General features: G+C 54.7%; 1 protein-coding gene across 5 annotated transcripts in view; it reads right to left on the bottom strand.

The window, feature by feature from the left end:
* Window positions 1-11,828, bottom strand: part of RNF4 (ring finger protein 4) — a 28,574-nt gene extending 16,746 nt beyond the window's left edge. Inside the window, exons 1-3 of one of the 5 annotated variants that reach the window (XM_039232148.1) lie at window positions 11,693-11,827; window positions 1,640-1,700; window positions 1,457-1,513 (exon numbers count right to left, since the gene is read on the bottom strand). Coding sequence is in view for 3 of the 5 variants with exons in the window: in XM_039232145.1 (XP_039088076.1) it covers window positions 1,549-1,557 (9 nt within the window). In the remaining 2 variants the exon portion in view is untranslated. Of the gene's footprint in view, window positions 1-1,456; window positions 1,514-1,548; window positions 1,701-2,026; window positions 2,047-2,107; window positions 2,197-11,692 lie in introns of those variants that run through there. The other 4 variants (XM_039232150.1, XM_039232145.1, XM_039232146.1 and 1 more) reach the window with 4 other exon arrangements.
* Window positions 11,829-14,408: the final 2,580 nt, after the last annotated feature.

Here is a 14,408-nt window from a genome sequence, read left to right as displayed (position 1 = left end):
GAACCTGGCGTTTCTCAGCAGATCCTGGGAAACAGAGCCCTCGGTGCTCCACTGCAGCTACTTGTACGGCTTCCGGCCTCCACCGAGGGAGGCTGGCAGCAGCCACGGGCCCTGGCCAAGGTCCGGGTGCTGGAAAGAACCTATCGTGGCCACTGCCCCAACGTGGATGCTCAACGCCCCTCCCCCGGCCCTCCCCCCAGCGGCTCTGCCAGCCCCTCCGTGCCTGGCTGCCCGCTCCTCCTCCTCTCCACTCAGCCAATTCTCACACAGCTTTCAGAGGCCAGGAGATGGCACCTCCATGACCAGGAGGCCCTCCTCTTGCCAGGACGACCACCAGGACCGCGCCTCGCAGGGCTCCCGCCTCCTTGTCCTCGTCCAACCGCCCTCCCCAGCGGGCAGGCAGCAGGGGGCCGCGGTGCCCTCAAGAACCCCAGGGTATGTGCAGAGATGCGCTCTGCCCCATTACTCTCGTGGCGGCTCTCCCCGCCTCTGGCTGGCCGGAGGGACTCAGCCTCTAGTTGATCACATAAGTTGTTTACACCATTCGGAGGCAAGTTTAACCAACTCTCCACACAATTACATAAGAGGCTAGCCATGTTACCCTGTCTGTCCAGACCCCGCCTGGGCAAGGCCTGGGCTTCAGAGGAGGCGGCCAGGCTCAGGACATCTGTCTCCCAACAAGGGAGAGGCAGTGACAATCTGCAGATAAGGGAAGAGGTGGGAAGTCATCTGCCTCTTAGAAGGGTAGGCCAGGGAAACAAAGGCCCTTTTGTGTGGAAATATCAACAGGGCTTGGAGCACACCAGGGGCTGGGAGTGGCCAGGAGGAGAGGGACACTGGGGACGCCCGCTACTGTCCACCCTGGGAGCTGGGGCCGTCCTGTCCTGCCCCCACGTACCGAGCACCTCGGGACCCTGGAAAGAGAGTATGAGGCTGCATTCCACATCTGGTCCACCTGATATGAATTCAGTATCTCAGAAAACAGCTGTGTTGAGTTTGGATCATATGAGCACCTCTGTGTGTGTTGGGGGGGGGGGACGACCCTCAGGGAATCTTCTCTGTAGCTCCAGGCGACCCCTGCTTACCCTAAACCAGCACCGCCTCAGAGTCTGATGAAGGCTCTGAACAGCTGCAATGCTGACTTAGCAACTTAGGTCACTAAGTGTAACTCTGACCAAAGATCATTACCATCGTGCCCACACTGGACCAAGAACTACACAGGGGAAGGAAATAGAAGGGAAATGGACAACTGACTGTAAAAAATTAAATAAACCAGAGCCCTGGTATTTCTAGGACACTGATAGCTGCTCCAAAGGGGTACAATCACCCCCTCCACCCACTTCTCAGCCCTCTGCCTTCAGGACCCCACCCAAGACAATGGGCGCCCCAAGATAAGTAAGCCGAGTAGCTGCCAAACAGTCCTGTACACATTCTTTCGAGAACATGGGTTACTCACAGGCACCTTTACGGTACTTCCATTAACATGCCACAAGGAATGAGGTAGGTGCTCAGCCTTGAAAACAAAATTCACAAGCTGGTAAAACTCACTGTACTCATGGTGCCCTTCGGCTCCACCCTCCAGAGAAGAACGGGGACCTGTGTGGAGCTGTCAGGGAAGGTGACGACTTCTCACACCCACCGGTTGCTCATCCTCTGGCTAGCATGGCAATTTGCAGCCAGATTTCCGGTATCTTCAAGTCCTGAAAAATCAAAGATATCAAGGTGGTAAGTGCTGCCGCCTCGTCATCAACAAACTCAGTCTGATCCTTTCCCTGAATTTCGCTGAACACTCCATGCAACTTACTTTCGCCTTCTTAGGAAGCAAGCGTTCTTTTAAAAAAATGTTTATTTGAGAGGGACAAAGAGCACACACCAGTATGCACCGTGGGGAGGGGCAGAGAGAGAGAAAGAGAAAAAGACCAAGCAGGTTCTTTGCTGTCAGCTCAGAGCCCAACCTGGGGCTCTGATCCCTCGAACCGTGAGATCACAACCAGAGCTGAAATCACAAGTCTGATGCTTAACTGACCAAGCCCCCCAGGCGCCGGGGAAGCAAGCATCCTCACAGGGTACGGGGCTGCATCATCCCAAAGTCTGAGATCAGACCCACCGTGCTGCGGCCTGCTCGCCTTTCTGGGCGCTGAAACCCTTCCCGAGTCCTGTGCTGGCTGCTGGGAAAAGAAAGGGAATCAGAACCGCCACACGTGACCTCACGGACTCCTTGCAACCAGGAAGGCATGGCGCTTCCGAAGCCAGAGCAGAGCCCAGAGCCTCTGGCTCTTTCTACAACTCCATGGTTGCCCTCTGGAGGCGCCGAAAGTTTACCTGACGTCACGAGCGCCACCTACCCTGATTCACCCTGCGTGCCTAGCCGAGACTTTAGTCACTGGCAGCAGCTGAATGGGGAAGAACCAAGAAACTGTGGGCTGAGGTTCCAGAAAGGGCAGAGAAACAGCAAGTGAAGAGGATGCTAGAGGCTGCGAGGGTTTCATTCAGGGCCCTCCCCTGGAAGGTGGCAGCCACGCACGGTAAATTCGCCGTCAGAGATGCAGAGGACAAGGGGGCAAAGCCGGCTTCTCGCTGGGGAAGCCCGGAGCTCAGGGCAAGGCTGAGGGACACGGGGAGAATCGGAGCAAGGAGGCAGCTCTGTGGTGGCGCACTGGGGGCGGGAGTGCTCCGGATAAGGACAGGGGTCCTCACACTTGAGCCCGCACCTGCCTCACCTGGAAGGCTTGTGAAACCAGAGCCTCGCGGGACGGGGCTCAAAATTCTGCATTCCTGCTGAGTTCTGAGGCGATGTTAACGGTGCGGCCCCGGGGGCCACAGCACAGGACAGGGGCCCTGCAGCCGGAGACACCGAGACAGCGGGAACGACAGGACGGCCCTCAACCGCCCCCCCCTGCTGCCTGCCCCTAACAGGTCCCCCGTAGCACCTTCTCTAAGACACAGAGCTGGCCGCGGAGTGGGGGGCACAGCTCCAGACCCAGGCAGCCTGGGCTGGTCAGGCGCCTCCGAAGCCCTGCTTGTACCTTAGGCAAAGCACCAAACTTTGTGCCCCGTTTCTTCAACTAGGAGACAGAGCAGCACCTCCAGCAACGCGTGTTTGAGGGTCCCAGGGGCTGACAGGACTCGTCCGCCGCCCCCGCCCCATCTACACCACGTCTCCCCACCTCGTTCACTGGTCAGCATGGGCCCTGCCCTGGGAACACAGCAGGGAACAGACCTGGGCATCAGCTCCCGGCCTAGCGGAGGGAGAGCGGGCGGGCTGGCACCGGCAACGGCTCAGGGGTCACCGAGGCATACGAGCCAGGTGGAAAGAAACAGAGGACAAGGACAGGCCGGAAAAGGTTTTCCAGAACACCTCTCCCCCCACTTTTTTCAAGAGAAGCCCCGTTAGAGGGACTGCCCGGCCGGCTGAGCTTCCTTCTCTACTACCTGGTGGTCTGCCTCTGCCCACGTCCGCTCCCCCGGCACCTCATACCCACTCTGATCCCGGTGGTCGGGGAGAGCCTCCTCACCGTCACTCTGCGGGAAGACGTGCAGCTGGCACGCAGCGTGACGGCTCCTGACGCCCCTCAGGTGACCCCCACCCACAAAGGGCTCCCACGCTTCCCAAAGCAACACCCCGCCTGGGAACCTTCGGCTGACACTGCGCTCAGGGCGGAGGCTCTGGCCGGGAGGAAGACCGGCTTCCTGGGCTGAGCAGAGGGGGAGGCGCCCCGGGGGCCTCTTAGGACTCACAGAAGGCCGCACCTTCTGGAATCTAACACACACACGTGTTTCAGATCCTGAGGAGTGTCTGACGTTTGGGTGCACAGCACAATGCAGCTGTTTTGGGGAAAGTCGGGTACCTCATGGCATGTGTGAGACCTGAGAAGACTCTAATAAAAATGTCACTGACAGACCAGGAGGGAGATCGGCCCCGGACAACGGGCAGGACACCCATACCTGGGCTTTTCCATAAGCCTCGTGGCTCCCACGACGTTACTTTTTAGGCTTTCAAGGATGGTTGTGAAGACGGGTCCTGCGGGCTGCCCCAGAGGCGCCCCACCCCCTTGGCCTGCACAGCCCCTCTACTCCCTGAAAGCCCCTCCTGTAGCCCCGGCCCGGCAAGACCACCGTGGCCTGCCTGGGAACTTTCCTCGAGCCTCCTCAATCTGTGTGCTTCTTTTGGAAGAATTAGTGCTCAGAGGGCATAGGGAGTTGGCAGGCTGACCTCCGGGAAATCCACCAAGTAAGGGGCTGGGTTGCACAGAGAACAGGGGTGGGAAGCAGGGGCACCCAACGGCCCAAGTGCAGGCGCAGAAGCGTACGTACCGTCTGCACGGGGAAGGCAGGGCTCGCGGGAGGGTAGCCTCCACAGCCCACACAGTGTTCTGGGTCCTGCAGCCGATAGAGGCCATCAGAATGAACGTGAGACTAACAACAGCTGAAGCCCGGACGGTACTTGTACTGTGTGCAAACCACTGTGCTTTCCAAACACCGCTTCTGTAATGGTCCCATCACCCAACAAGGGGGAAGGTAGTACCGAGGTTATCGTCTTACCCATGAGAGGGAAGCATGGTCAGGGGTTCGCACCCTGCCCAAAGCCCACACCTACCACACAGCGGCCTGGATTTGAACCAGGACAGTGTGACATCAGAAGCTACACTATTAAATAAATACCATGCCAGAACCAGGGGTCTTCATTCTAGAAACAATCTGGAAAATGGCTGATGTTCTCCAGGTTCTGAACTCGCTGTGTCCAGGAAGAGAGTCCTCACAACAATACCAGCAGCCCCATCAGCAGGTGGCCCGCGGCCCTCCATTTCCCGAGGCAGACCACGCGGTCAGCGCAGAGGAAGCTCTACTCAATCATTCTGTCCTCATTAGAGACGCAGTTTTTCCTCTATGAAGCCATTACTGACACTTCAGAGAATAACCCCCCCCACACTCTAGCGGGAGTGACATGTGACCACGTGTACGACAGACGTCTACAGACAAAACGGCTAGAAACAGCTGGGCAGGCAGGAGGCAGTCGGTGTGAGACCAGCTCGGTCTCCCACGCCAAGGAGGGGTCAGCAGAGAAGGGGCGGGCCGGGGGCGCACCAGAGACCCAGGGGTGGGCCTGCAGGGTGCCCGAGGGAGAGCGCGAGATGGGCGGCCTCGTGCAGCCCAGGGTGTGGGAGACCCCTCCCCCCCATGCCGCGCAGGGCAGCGGAGGCTGGCACCGTCACCCCGGACTCGTGAGACCTATCTCTCCACACAGGTTCCACAGTCCTCGGGAGCGTGGGTCTCAGGGGGCTCCTCACGCACTTTTCTGCGGGGAGATGACACGCAGACGCATCAAGCCACGCATTCCATGCACCAACTCAGAAAGAGCTACTCTGAGACACACGGCAGTCTCCTGTGGGTTCAGAGGAGCCAGCCCGGGCGACCTCTTTCTGGCGGCATGGTAAAAGCGGAGAGAAGCATAAATCCTACAGTTTCATCAGGGAAACGCCAACTTCTCAGTGACTAACCGGGTATTGGTTAGTGCGAACGGTCGACTCCATATCTCCTCTTTTGAAACCATAAACACGTACTCATTACCATGTTTTTTTAAGTATTTCCATAAATGGAATTCCAAAAGTAGAACTACGGAACATATGTTAAAAAGCAAGAATTATTTAAAGAGCGTTGTGTATTGACCAACAGCTTTTGTAATTCTGTAAAGAATGTAAAAAATACCCCAGGCCACTGGCAGCGCACCAGTGCCAGGACAGCCTGCCCCCTTCGGGGACGGGCCTGAGCACTAAAAGTTGCCAATACCTGGGGCACCCAGGGGGCTCAGCAGGTTAAGCCTCCGATTCTTGGTTTCAGCTCCGGTCACGGTCTGGTGGCTCCTGAGTTAGAGCCCTGACAGCCGGGGCCTGCTTGGGATGGTCTCCCTGTCTCTCTGCCCTTCCCCCACTCCCTCCCTCTCTCAAAAAAATAAACTTAAAACAAAACAAAACAAAACTGCCAATAACTTTCACTTCAAAGCTTTAAAAAATTTTTTGTTTAATATTTACTTTTGAGAGAGAGAGAGAGAGAGAGAGAGAGAGAGAGACAGCATGAGTGTGGGGAGGGGCAGAGATAGAGAGACAGACAGGCAGACACCCAGAATCTGAAGCCGGCTCCAGGCTCTGAGCTGTCAGCACAGAGCCCGATGCGGGGCTCCAGCTCACAACTCACATGTGAGACCATAAGCTGAGCTGAAGTCGGACACTTAACTGACTGAGCCACCCAGGCGCCCTTCAATGCTTGTTTCTTAAGTGAGCCCTCCCCCAACGTGGGGCTTGAACTCAAGACCCGGAGACCAAGAGTCACATGCTCTACCCACTGAGTCAGCCAGGAGCACCTCCTCCACTTTTTCTATGGAAACTTGATGACACAGTCACATCAGTAATCTGGCCTCAGTACTTAAGAAAAATATTCACCTCAAGGCACCTGGGTGGCTCAGCTGGTTAAGTGTCTGCCTACTCTTGATTTTGGTCAGGCCGTGATCTCGAGGGTCATTTCATTTCCAGAAAAGACTTGCTTGGCAGGATGTGGCTAGTCATTCCTGCTTCGGCTTAGAGCAGGCTGAAGAGCCAGCGCAGAGGTAATGGGGCAGGCCTCTCCCTGTTATTTACTCCTAAAGGAGGCTTAGGAGCCTTGACCACTGGCCTCCCTTGGGGGTTTTGCAGAGTCAGATGAGAGGATTTGACGGAAACAGAAAGCAGAAGACTAGGCTCGATGAGACAGTAGCTGGCCTTTCCCAGATGCATTTTATTACCCTGATGAAGTCATCACCAGCAATCAGCAAAGTCGCAGAGGCCGGAAAGGAGCATCAGCACCAAGGGCCATTACACCTGCTTGGTGATGTCACTAGGGGACTTCTTTCCTTTTCTCCTAATACAGGACCCAAGGACAGCCTTTTGCTTTTACTAGACAAAGAGAGCAGCTGTCTGGATACAGAGATGGTCTACTTTTGTGATTCACCCCTTCAGGCCTTGGACCAGGGTCCAAGACTAAGAGTAAACTTCAGTTTTTTGAAAATCTATGAAGAAAAATCAATAAGATTATCGAGCTTTAATAATAAGATGCCGACACAGGCTCCAACACGGATGAACAGTGTAGACACACTCAGCAGAAGAAGACACAAAAGGACAAATACTGTATAATTCCACTTCTAGGGGGCACTAGAAGTGCTTCATGTGCTTAATGCCAACGAACATCTGAAAGTGGTTCCGATAATTCCTATTACACAACACGCATTTTACCACAGCAAAAAAATTAAAAATAAACTTTATCTAATACCCTTTGTTCTAGACGCTTTATTTAGTCAATTACTCAGAAACGCTCTGCAGTGGGCACAGCCCCAGAAACATCTGTAAGGAATCTGCCTCTAGCAGGACCCTCGGCGTCCGCCACTCAGGCCTGGGGTCCCCAGGACACACCTGGGAGCCAGGCACAGCCGGTGCAGACCGCGCCGCCTCTTCACAAACAAGCTCTTCCTACAGATTTCTCTACAGCTTCACCTGCAGGATTTTCAGCAATTCCTCCCAAACACTAGGTTGACCTTTTTTGCTGATGAACCCGCCGGGCACGGGGACACCTCAATTCCCCACCAGCAATGGCTGCTGAAGTTGTTACCAGTGACTGATCCGGAGGAGCTTCACAACTGGGACATTATTAAAAGACATCAAACCCAACCAACTCCTTTGGAGAAGGGTTATTACTATGGGATGGCAAGGAAGTGAAGCTAAGTGGCTTCTCCACCACTGACCCCTAACCTAATTTTCTTTCAAGCCATGGTGGCCTGGTGACACAGGTAAGGCAATTCCTAGAGGCCATGAGCAAGGGTTCATAACAAAGGAAACCTACGGGGTGCCTGGATGGCTCAGTTAATTTCAGCTGGTGGTTCATGAGCTCAAGCCCCACATCAGGTTCTGCACGGACAGACAGTATGGTAGAGCCTGGTTGGGATTTTACTTTACAAGGTTTGCAGTGAATTACTGGGAACTAGGGCAAAATTTTTAAACGTGGGATGTGCACAGGTGTGGCTCATAACCCAGTCATCGAGAAAGCTGGTGGATGTTTGAGGAGAGTGTACGGTCTTCAGTCTCTGTGACTTGGTTCATCTCAGTTCAATTTTCTGTGTTCATCCAGTATCTCTCATAGGTGAAATTATGCACATCAACTCAAAACCCCCCAAAACGTTCAGACTGGTCCCTGAGATTTCAATCCTGTTGGCACTAATCACACTTTCAAACAAGTGTTAAAAGCACAAGTGGCTGTACTCTGCTCCGGTACCCAGGCTGTCAGGCACCCGGTGCAGGCTCTCCTGGAGAACAGCGCCATAATATGATCCGCGCTCATGGTGCTAATCTAACCGCTGCTTCTCCTGCACTCAACATGGGCAATCTGATTCCAAGTCCAATACTTACTGCAGAGTCCCCTTCTCTTACCATAAACATGCTGATGAAATAAACTGTGACTTTCTTCCACTGAAATTGAACTATCAAGCTCACTAGATGCTTGAGAGGTGGCGAGGAGTGCTTTCAAGGCGAAAAGAGGACGCGTCCCTAAGATGGGGGAACGGGGCCTGACACTGCAAGTAGAAATACAGTCACCAGGGGCGTCTGGGTGGCTCAGTAGACTAGGTGTCCGACTTTGGCTCGGGTTATTGTCTCATGGTTTATGGGTTCGAGCTCTGTGCTGACAGTTCAGAGCCTGGAGCCTGCTTCATACTCTGTGTCTCCCTCTCTCTGCCTCCCCCTGCCCCTGTTCACACTCTCTTTCAAAAATAAATAAACACTAAAAAAAATTTTTAATGTAGTCACCATCAGGAAACAAAGGAAGACTCAGAAACACATCACCATCATGGGAGAAAAGAACACCTCCACAAACATAATGACTAGAAAGAGATCTCAGGGTCATGAGCTCGAGTCCTATGTTAGGTGTACAAATCACTAAAAAAACAAACTTAAAAAAAAAAAAAAGACTCCAGGGGCGCCTGGGTGGCTTAGTCGGTTAAGCGTCCGACTTTCGCTTGAGTCGTGATCTCGCGGTTCATGGGTTCGAGCCCCGCGTCGGGCTCTGTGCTGACTGCCAGCTCAGAGCCTGGAGCCTGTTTCAGTCTCTGTGACTCCCTCTCTCTCTGACCCTCCCCTGCTCACGCTGTCTCTCTCTCTCTCCTAGAAATAAATAAAACATTAAAAAAAAAAAAAAAAAGACTCCAGGGAAACCTTAGGATCACAATTACTCTTTTATGCAAGGAAGCTACTGATAATACTTATTTTGAAACATTTTTAGGCCTTACCCACTCTGCATGGCATGGTAGGAATAATAAAATATACAGCTCTTATTTACGCGTGGGAAAAAAATACCTTTCCAAAGGAAATTCTGCAGTAGCATTAGCCAACCTAAGCTCACATGTTTTCTCACATTTGAACTCTGATCTTGGGATGCAGCAGTATCTGTGTCTGGGCCTTCCTCCTCAGAGAGGAAACCTTAAAATGCTTTGCTCTACAATTCCCAAAGCCCTGCTGAGAAACAAGCTATTTAGGAAAGATAAGTCAGAAGAACATATGTGAATTATATCTTAATAAACAAGAGTCAGCCCCATCATATCTACAGGAGCCACCTTACCCTTCAAAGAGTCATAATCGGAGGACACTAAAAGGTGGAGACAAATCATTTCAAAATTAGACATTGATAACATACAAAGAACTTAAAAAGCCATTTTTATACAGCATAAAAACCAATCAACTTGTGCATGTATTTGCATCGAGCAGCACCTCAAATCTTTTCCAAAAATTGGTGGGGGTATAAACTACTGGACATGAACTTTGCAACAGTTTTTAAAGTAAAGAGCCAGTGAAGAATTGCCACAGCTGGCAATCACGGGCACCACGCTCGGTTCCCAGTCCCCACCCTGGTCCAAGGTACCCTTCTCTCTTCCTGACCAGTCCAGAGGCCACTAGTCTCACCCACCTTTCTCAGCCATCCTTTTCACAGCACAGTGATTTTTCTAAAATGCAAATTTAACCATGCTACTTTCCTGCTTAGGACTTAATTTAGCAATTTTTCCCACTCGGTCTTGGCATAAATTAACTTGGGGCACACCAAAAACCTTTTGCGAGCTGGTTCCTGCTTACCTCTCCAGTCCTGTCTCTTGTACAATCTGTATTTCAACCTCAGGGAGCTTCTCTCATTCCCTCAAGGGGCTGTACCCCCAAGCAGAAAGCCTGGCACACAGGAGACCTCAAAGATGTGCTTAGAATTTTAAAGTACGCCTTCTCAAAGGGGGTGGAAAAAAACCTCTCACTCTTTTTACGTACAAAACGTAAGATACACATACAATACGTAAAAAGACGCTATATATACAGCATTAACATTTCATGGAGATTAGAAAAACAATACCTAAAAGTGGGGGGAGTTCGTTGTAAAAAAAAAAAAAAAAAAGGTTGATAAACATTGTGTTAAAGTAAGATTTTTAAATCTGAGTTGGAAGCCCAAGTTCAGGCAATTAAAACCTCAGCAACACATCTTTCTACCTAATGTTCCCATTTCCCCTCGAGCTCACAGATTAAAGGAACCCAGCATGCCTCCCTAGCCGTTAAAAAACAGACCACCAGAAAGACAAAACGATACCCTTCAACGTCTCTGCCCATTACCGTGGTCCCCAAACTCCTGGTCACTGGACTCAAGGGCCAGTCCTGCAGCCAGGAAAACGAGGTTCCAGCCTAGCTCTGCCGCCTCGTTCGCCGGCTGTACGACCGCAGGCAGGCCGCCTCGGCCTCCCCAGCCGCCTCGCAGCAGAAGCGGCGCGCGGGACTGCAGAGCTGGGCTCAGGCTGCGAGAACTTGGAGCCGAACGAAGGCAGGACTGTGAACGCAGATGGGCACGGACCAGAAGACGACAAAAGCCAAAACCTCCCGCAAACGAACACGGCGGGAGACTCCACGCTTCTCCCCGGACGGATCGAAGGGTGGAAAGCGGTGTACACGGAGCCTCACCGAGACGCGAATTACTCCCCAGGTCCCCCGGCCGCCGGCGCGCTGGGGGGATGCGGGCGCGGGTGCCGGCGCCCGAGGGGCGGGGCCGGCCGCGGGCCTCCGCACCCGGCAGTCCCCAGCGACCGGAAGCCGAGGATCTACGGAGCTCAGCCCCAGGTGGGCGCCCCCAGGACTGGCCCCGGCCGCCCCCAACCCCGCGAGGCCGGGCAGGCTCTGCCACGCGGCCCGGGCGGACTGGCAGGCCCGCGATGGCGGGGCGGCGACGCGAGCACACAAAAGAGGCGGCGTCAGCCGGGAACAAAAAGCTGGCCGGAGCCTCTCCGAGCGGCCCCGGCCGCCCTGCCCGCCTCCCCGAGTGACCTTGGGCGCGTCCGCCCCCCTCCCCGGCAGCGGTTTCTCTGGCTGCGATACTAAACGCTGCGGCCGCAGCCCGCCAGGCCCTCGGCGAGGCGTTCGCAGTCCGTTGCCCGCGCCGCGCCGGGCTCGTGCACCCACGCGGACAGCTGGGCGGCCGAGCGGGCCCGGGGGCTCGGGGGCGGCCCGGCCGGGCGTCCGGCCCGAGTGGGGTAGGCTCCGCTCCGACGGGCCGCCGCGCCGCCGCGCCGAGGCCTCCGCAGGCCGCGAAGCCGCCCGAACCCCACGCCCGCCCGGCCCTGGCTGGCCGGCCCTCTCCGCGCGGCCTGGCTCACCTGGAGCCGGTCTGGCCCGGCAGCCGCCAACGCCGACGCGCTCCAGCGGAGAAGCACCCCGGAAACCTCGAGGAGAAACCCTCCAGCAAGACGCCGCCGCCTCAACAGCGACCCGCTTCCGCTCCGGAGGCCCCGTCTCCACCCCCCGCGCGTTCCCATTGGCCGCCGCTCCGCCTACTCCCGTGGTCTCCCGGTGCAGGAGGTATGTTTTCAATTCTATTGGATAAGAAAACCATCTATTACCGCTTTGAAAAGCGCTTCTTTCCGGCTCCGCCCGCGCTCGCGAGCTCAAGCACCGCCTTCCCGCGAGAAACGAGGTCTGCGCCCCTCTCCGCGCAAGGCCTCTCGGGAGTTGTGGTTCGCAGGGCGGCGGCCCGTTCCCCGCGCGCTGAAACGCGCCGCAGGAGGCCGGCGGACGGGGCGGAGCTGGCCGCGCACCCGGCCCGCTCCCGCTCCGCTGCGGGCCTCGGTTCGCGCTCGTGTCCGCGCTCCCGGGCCCGGACCTGCAGGAGCTCCGGGGCGCTCGCGACCCCACGTGCGAGGCCCTGGGCCGGACCCAGGGCTCCCACACCGGCTCCCAGGCCGGCGCCGGAAACTGAGGGACGCACAGCCTGGCCCGTTTGCGGGAACCCGGAGGACGCACTCCAGCAGGACGTGTGCGAGGACTCCCTGAAGGAAGCCACCGCGGAGCTGGGAACTGAAGGGACTAGAGACGGGCGGAGAGAGCCCTCAGACGAGGTAGCCTGGGTGGGGGGAGAGGCCGGCGCGCCCCGGACACTGCCCGCCGCGCGTCGTGCGGGGAGCAGAGGTGGGGGCGGGGGCGCGGGGGCAGGAGCCGGACCCCGGAGGGCCCGGATTCCAGGTTGAGGCTAGATTCTCCCGAGGACGGTGCGTGCGAGGAAAGGAAGGACGGAGCCCTCAGGGGGCACTCGGGCCCAGGTCCGGTTCTGGGAAAGGGGCCGCGGCCCAGGCAGAGGCCTGGGGCTCCCTGGCGCACCCGGTGCAACTCCAGGGCTTAAGGGAGTGAAGGCCCTGGACCCCTCCTGCCCGAGTTTGAATCCGAGCTCTGCTGTGTAAGCGCTCCCAGCAGCCCCCTCGCCTGTTGCATGGGGATGGTCACTGCACGGGACCTGCCTCCCAGGAGGGTGGACGGTTTGAGGGCCCCACACACAGCAGCGCAGGCGCGAGCCACGGCCCGGAGAGGGGGCTGCAGACCGGAAACCAGAGAGGAAGGCGGGTGGTGGGTTCCTTGAGTTCAGCTTCCGGAACTGCACTTGGACATGGATTTTCAACAGAAAGCCCGGCGTGTCCCTCCGATTCTGAGAGTACCCAGATCAGGTCATGGCCATCGCGGGTGGTCCCTGGACACCCTCAGGCAATGAGGACACCACTCCAAATGCCTGGGGGTGGACAGTCTACTAGGAGGGGGTCTTCGACCCAGAAGATTGAGGGATGTATGGAAATTACCAAGCAGATCAAAGCCAGAGCATGAATGGTTTTGTACCCAGTTTACAAGCAATCTCTGTGTTTGATACTTACGTAATTGTAAAGGAATTTGGTATGTTAGGGTGTACAATAAATCTGATTCTGTGTGAAACATGCTGAGTTTGAAACATACGGATTTCGATAGTGATTTTGAGTTGGAAGCTACAAGACTTCAGTTTGTGATCATAGTTGGAATATTAAAGAGAATTTACAAATTTAAGATAAATAGGCCTTTAATGTATCTTTAGGAATTTTTACACTTTTTAAATGTTTTTATTTTTTTTTAATAGTTTTAATTATTTATGATGAGCACTGGTTCTTTTTTTTTTTTTTTTTTCCTAGGAGAGAGAGAGAGAGAGAGAGAGTGTGAGCAGGGAGGGTCAGAGAGAAAGGGAGTCACAGACTGAAACAGGCTCCAGGCTCTGAGCTGGCAGTCAGCACAGAGCCTGACGCGGGGCTGAAACCCACGAACCGTGAGATCATGACCTGAGCGAAAGTCGGACGCTTAACCGACTAGGCCACCCAGGTGCCCCTATTATTTTTGAGAGTAAGAGAGTGCCCACATGAGCAGGGAAGGGGCAGCAAGAGAGGGGGACAGAGGATCCAAAGCAGGCTCTGTACTGTCAGCACAGAGCCTGATGCGGGGCTCGAACTACAAACCGTGAGATCATGACCTGAGCCACAGTTAGACTCTTAGCTGACTGAGCCACCCAGGTGCCCCAGAATTTTTAAATACTTGATAAGGCAGACAACGGAAATGCTTAAAAAAAAAAAAAAGTTTAGATTTTGTACATTTAAATGCAAAATGTTAAAGATTTCAGCCTGTAAATGGGACCAACCATACACAACCAATCAAAATAATAGTTAATAGATTTTTGGATAACATTAGTAATTTGAATTTCACAGCCTGAAGGATAGCTAGGGTTTTCTACTTGTAACTTTAATACATCAGGTAGTGTGATGTTGGGGACAGTCAACTGGCTCAATTAGTAGAACATGGGACTCTTGATCTCAGGGTCATGAGTTCAAACCTCATGTTGAGCATGGGCCCTACTTAAAAATTTTTTATTAAAAAAAATTTTTTTTTGTTTTATTTTTGAGACAGAGAGCACGAGTGGGGGAGGAGCAGAGAGAGAGGGAGACACAGGATCTGAAACAGGCTCCAGGCTCCGAGCTGTCAGCACAGAACCTGATGCGGGGCTCAGACCCACCAACTGCGAGATCATGACCT

The sequence above is a fragment of the Hyaena hyaena genome, unplaced genomic scaffold (assembly GCF_003009895.1).
Source record: "Hyaena hyaena isolate Hyena2069 unplaced genomic scaffold, ASM300989v1 scaffold_63, whole genome shotgun sequence".
NCBI lineage: Eukaryota > Metazoa > Chordata > Mammalia > Carnivora > Hyaenidae > Hyaena > Hyaena hyaena.
The sequence above is the reverse complement of the archived record's forward strand: the minus strand, read 5'-3'. Positions and strand labels throughout refer to the sequence as shown.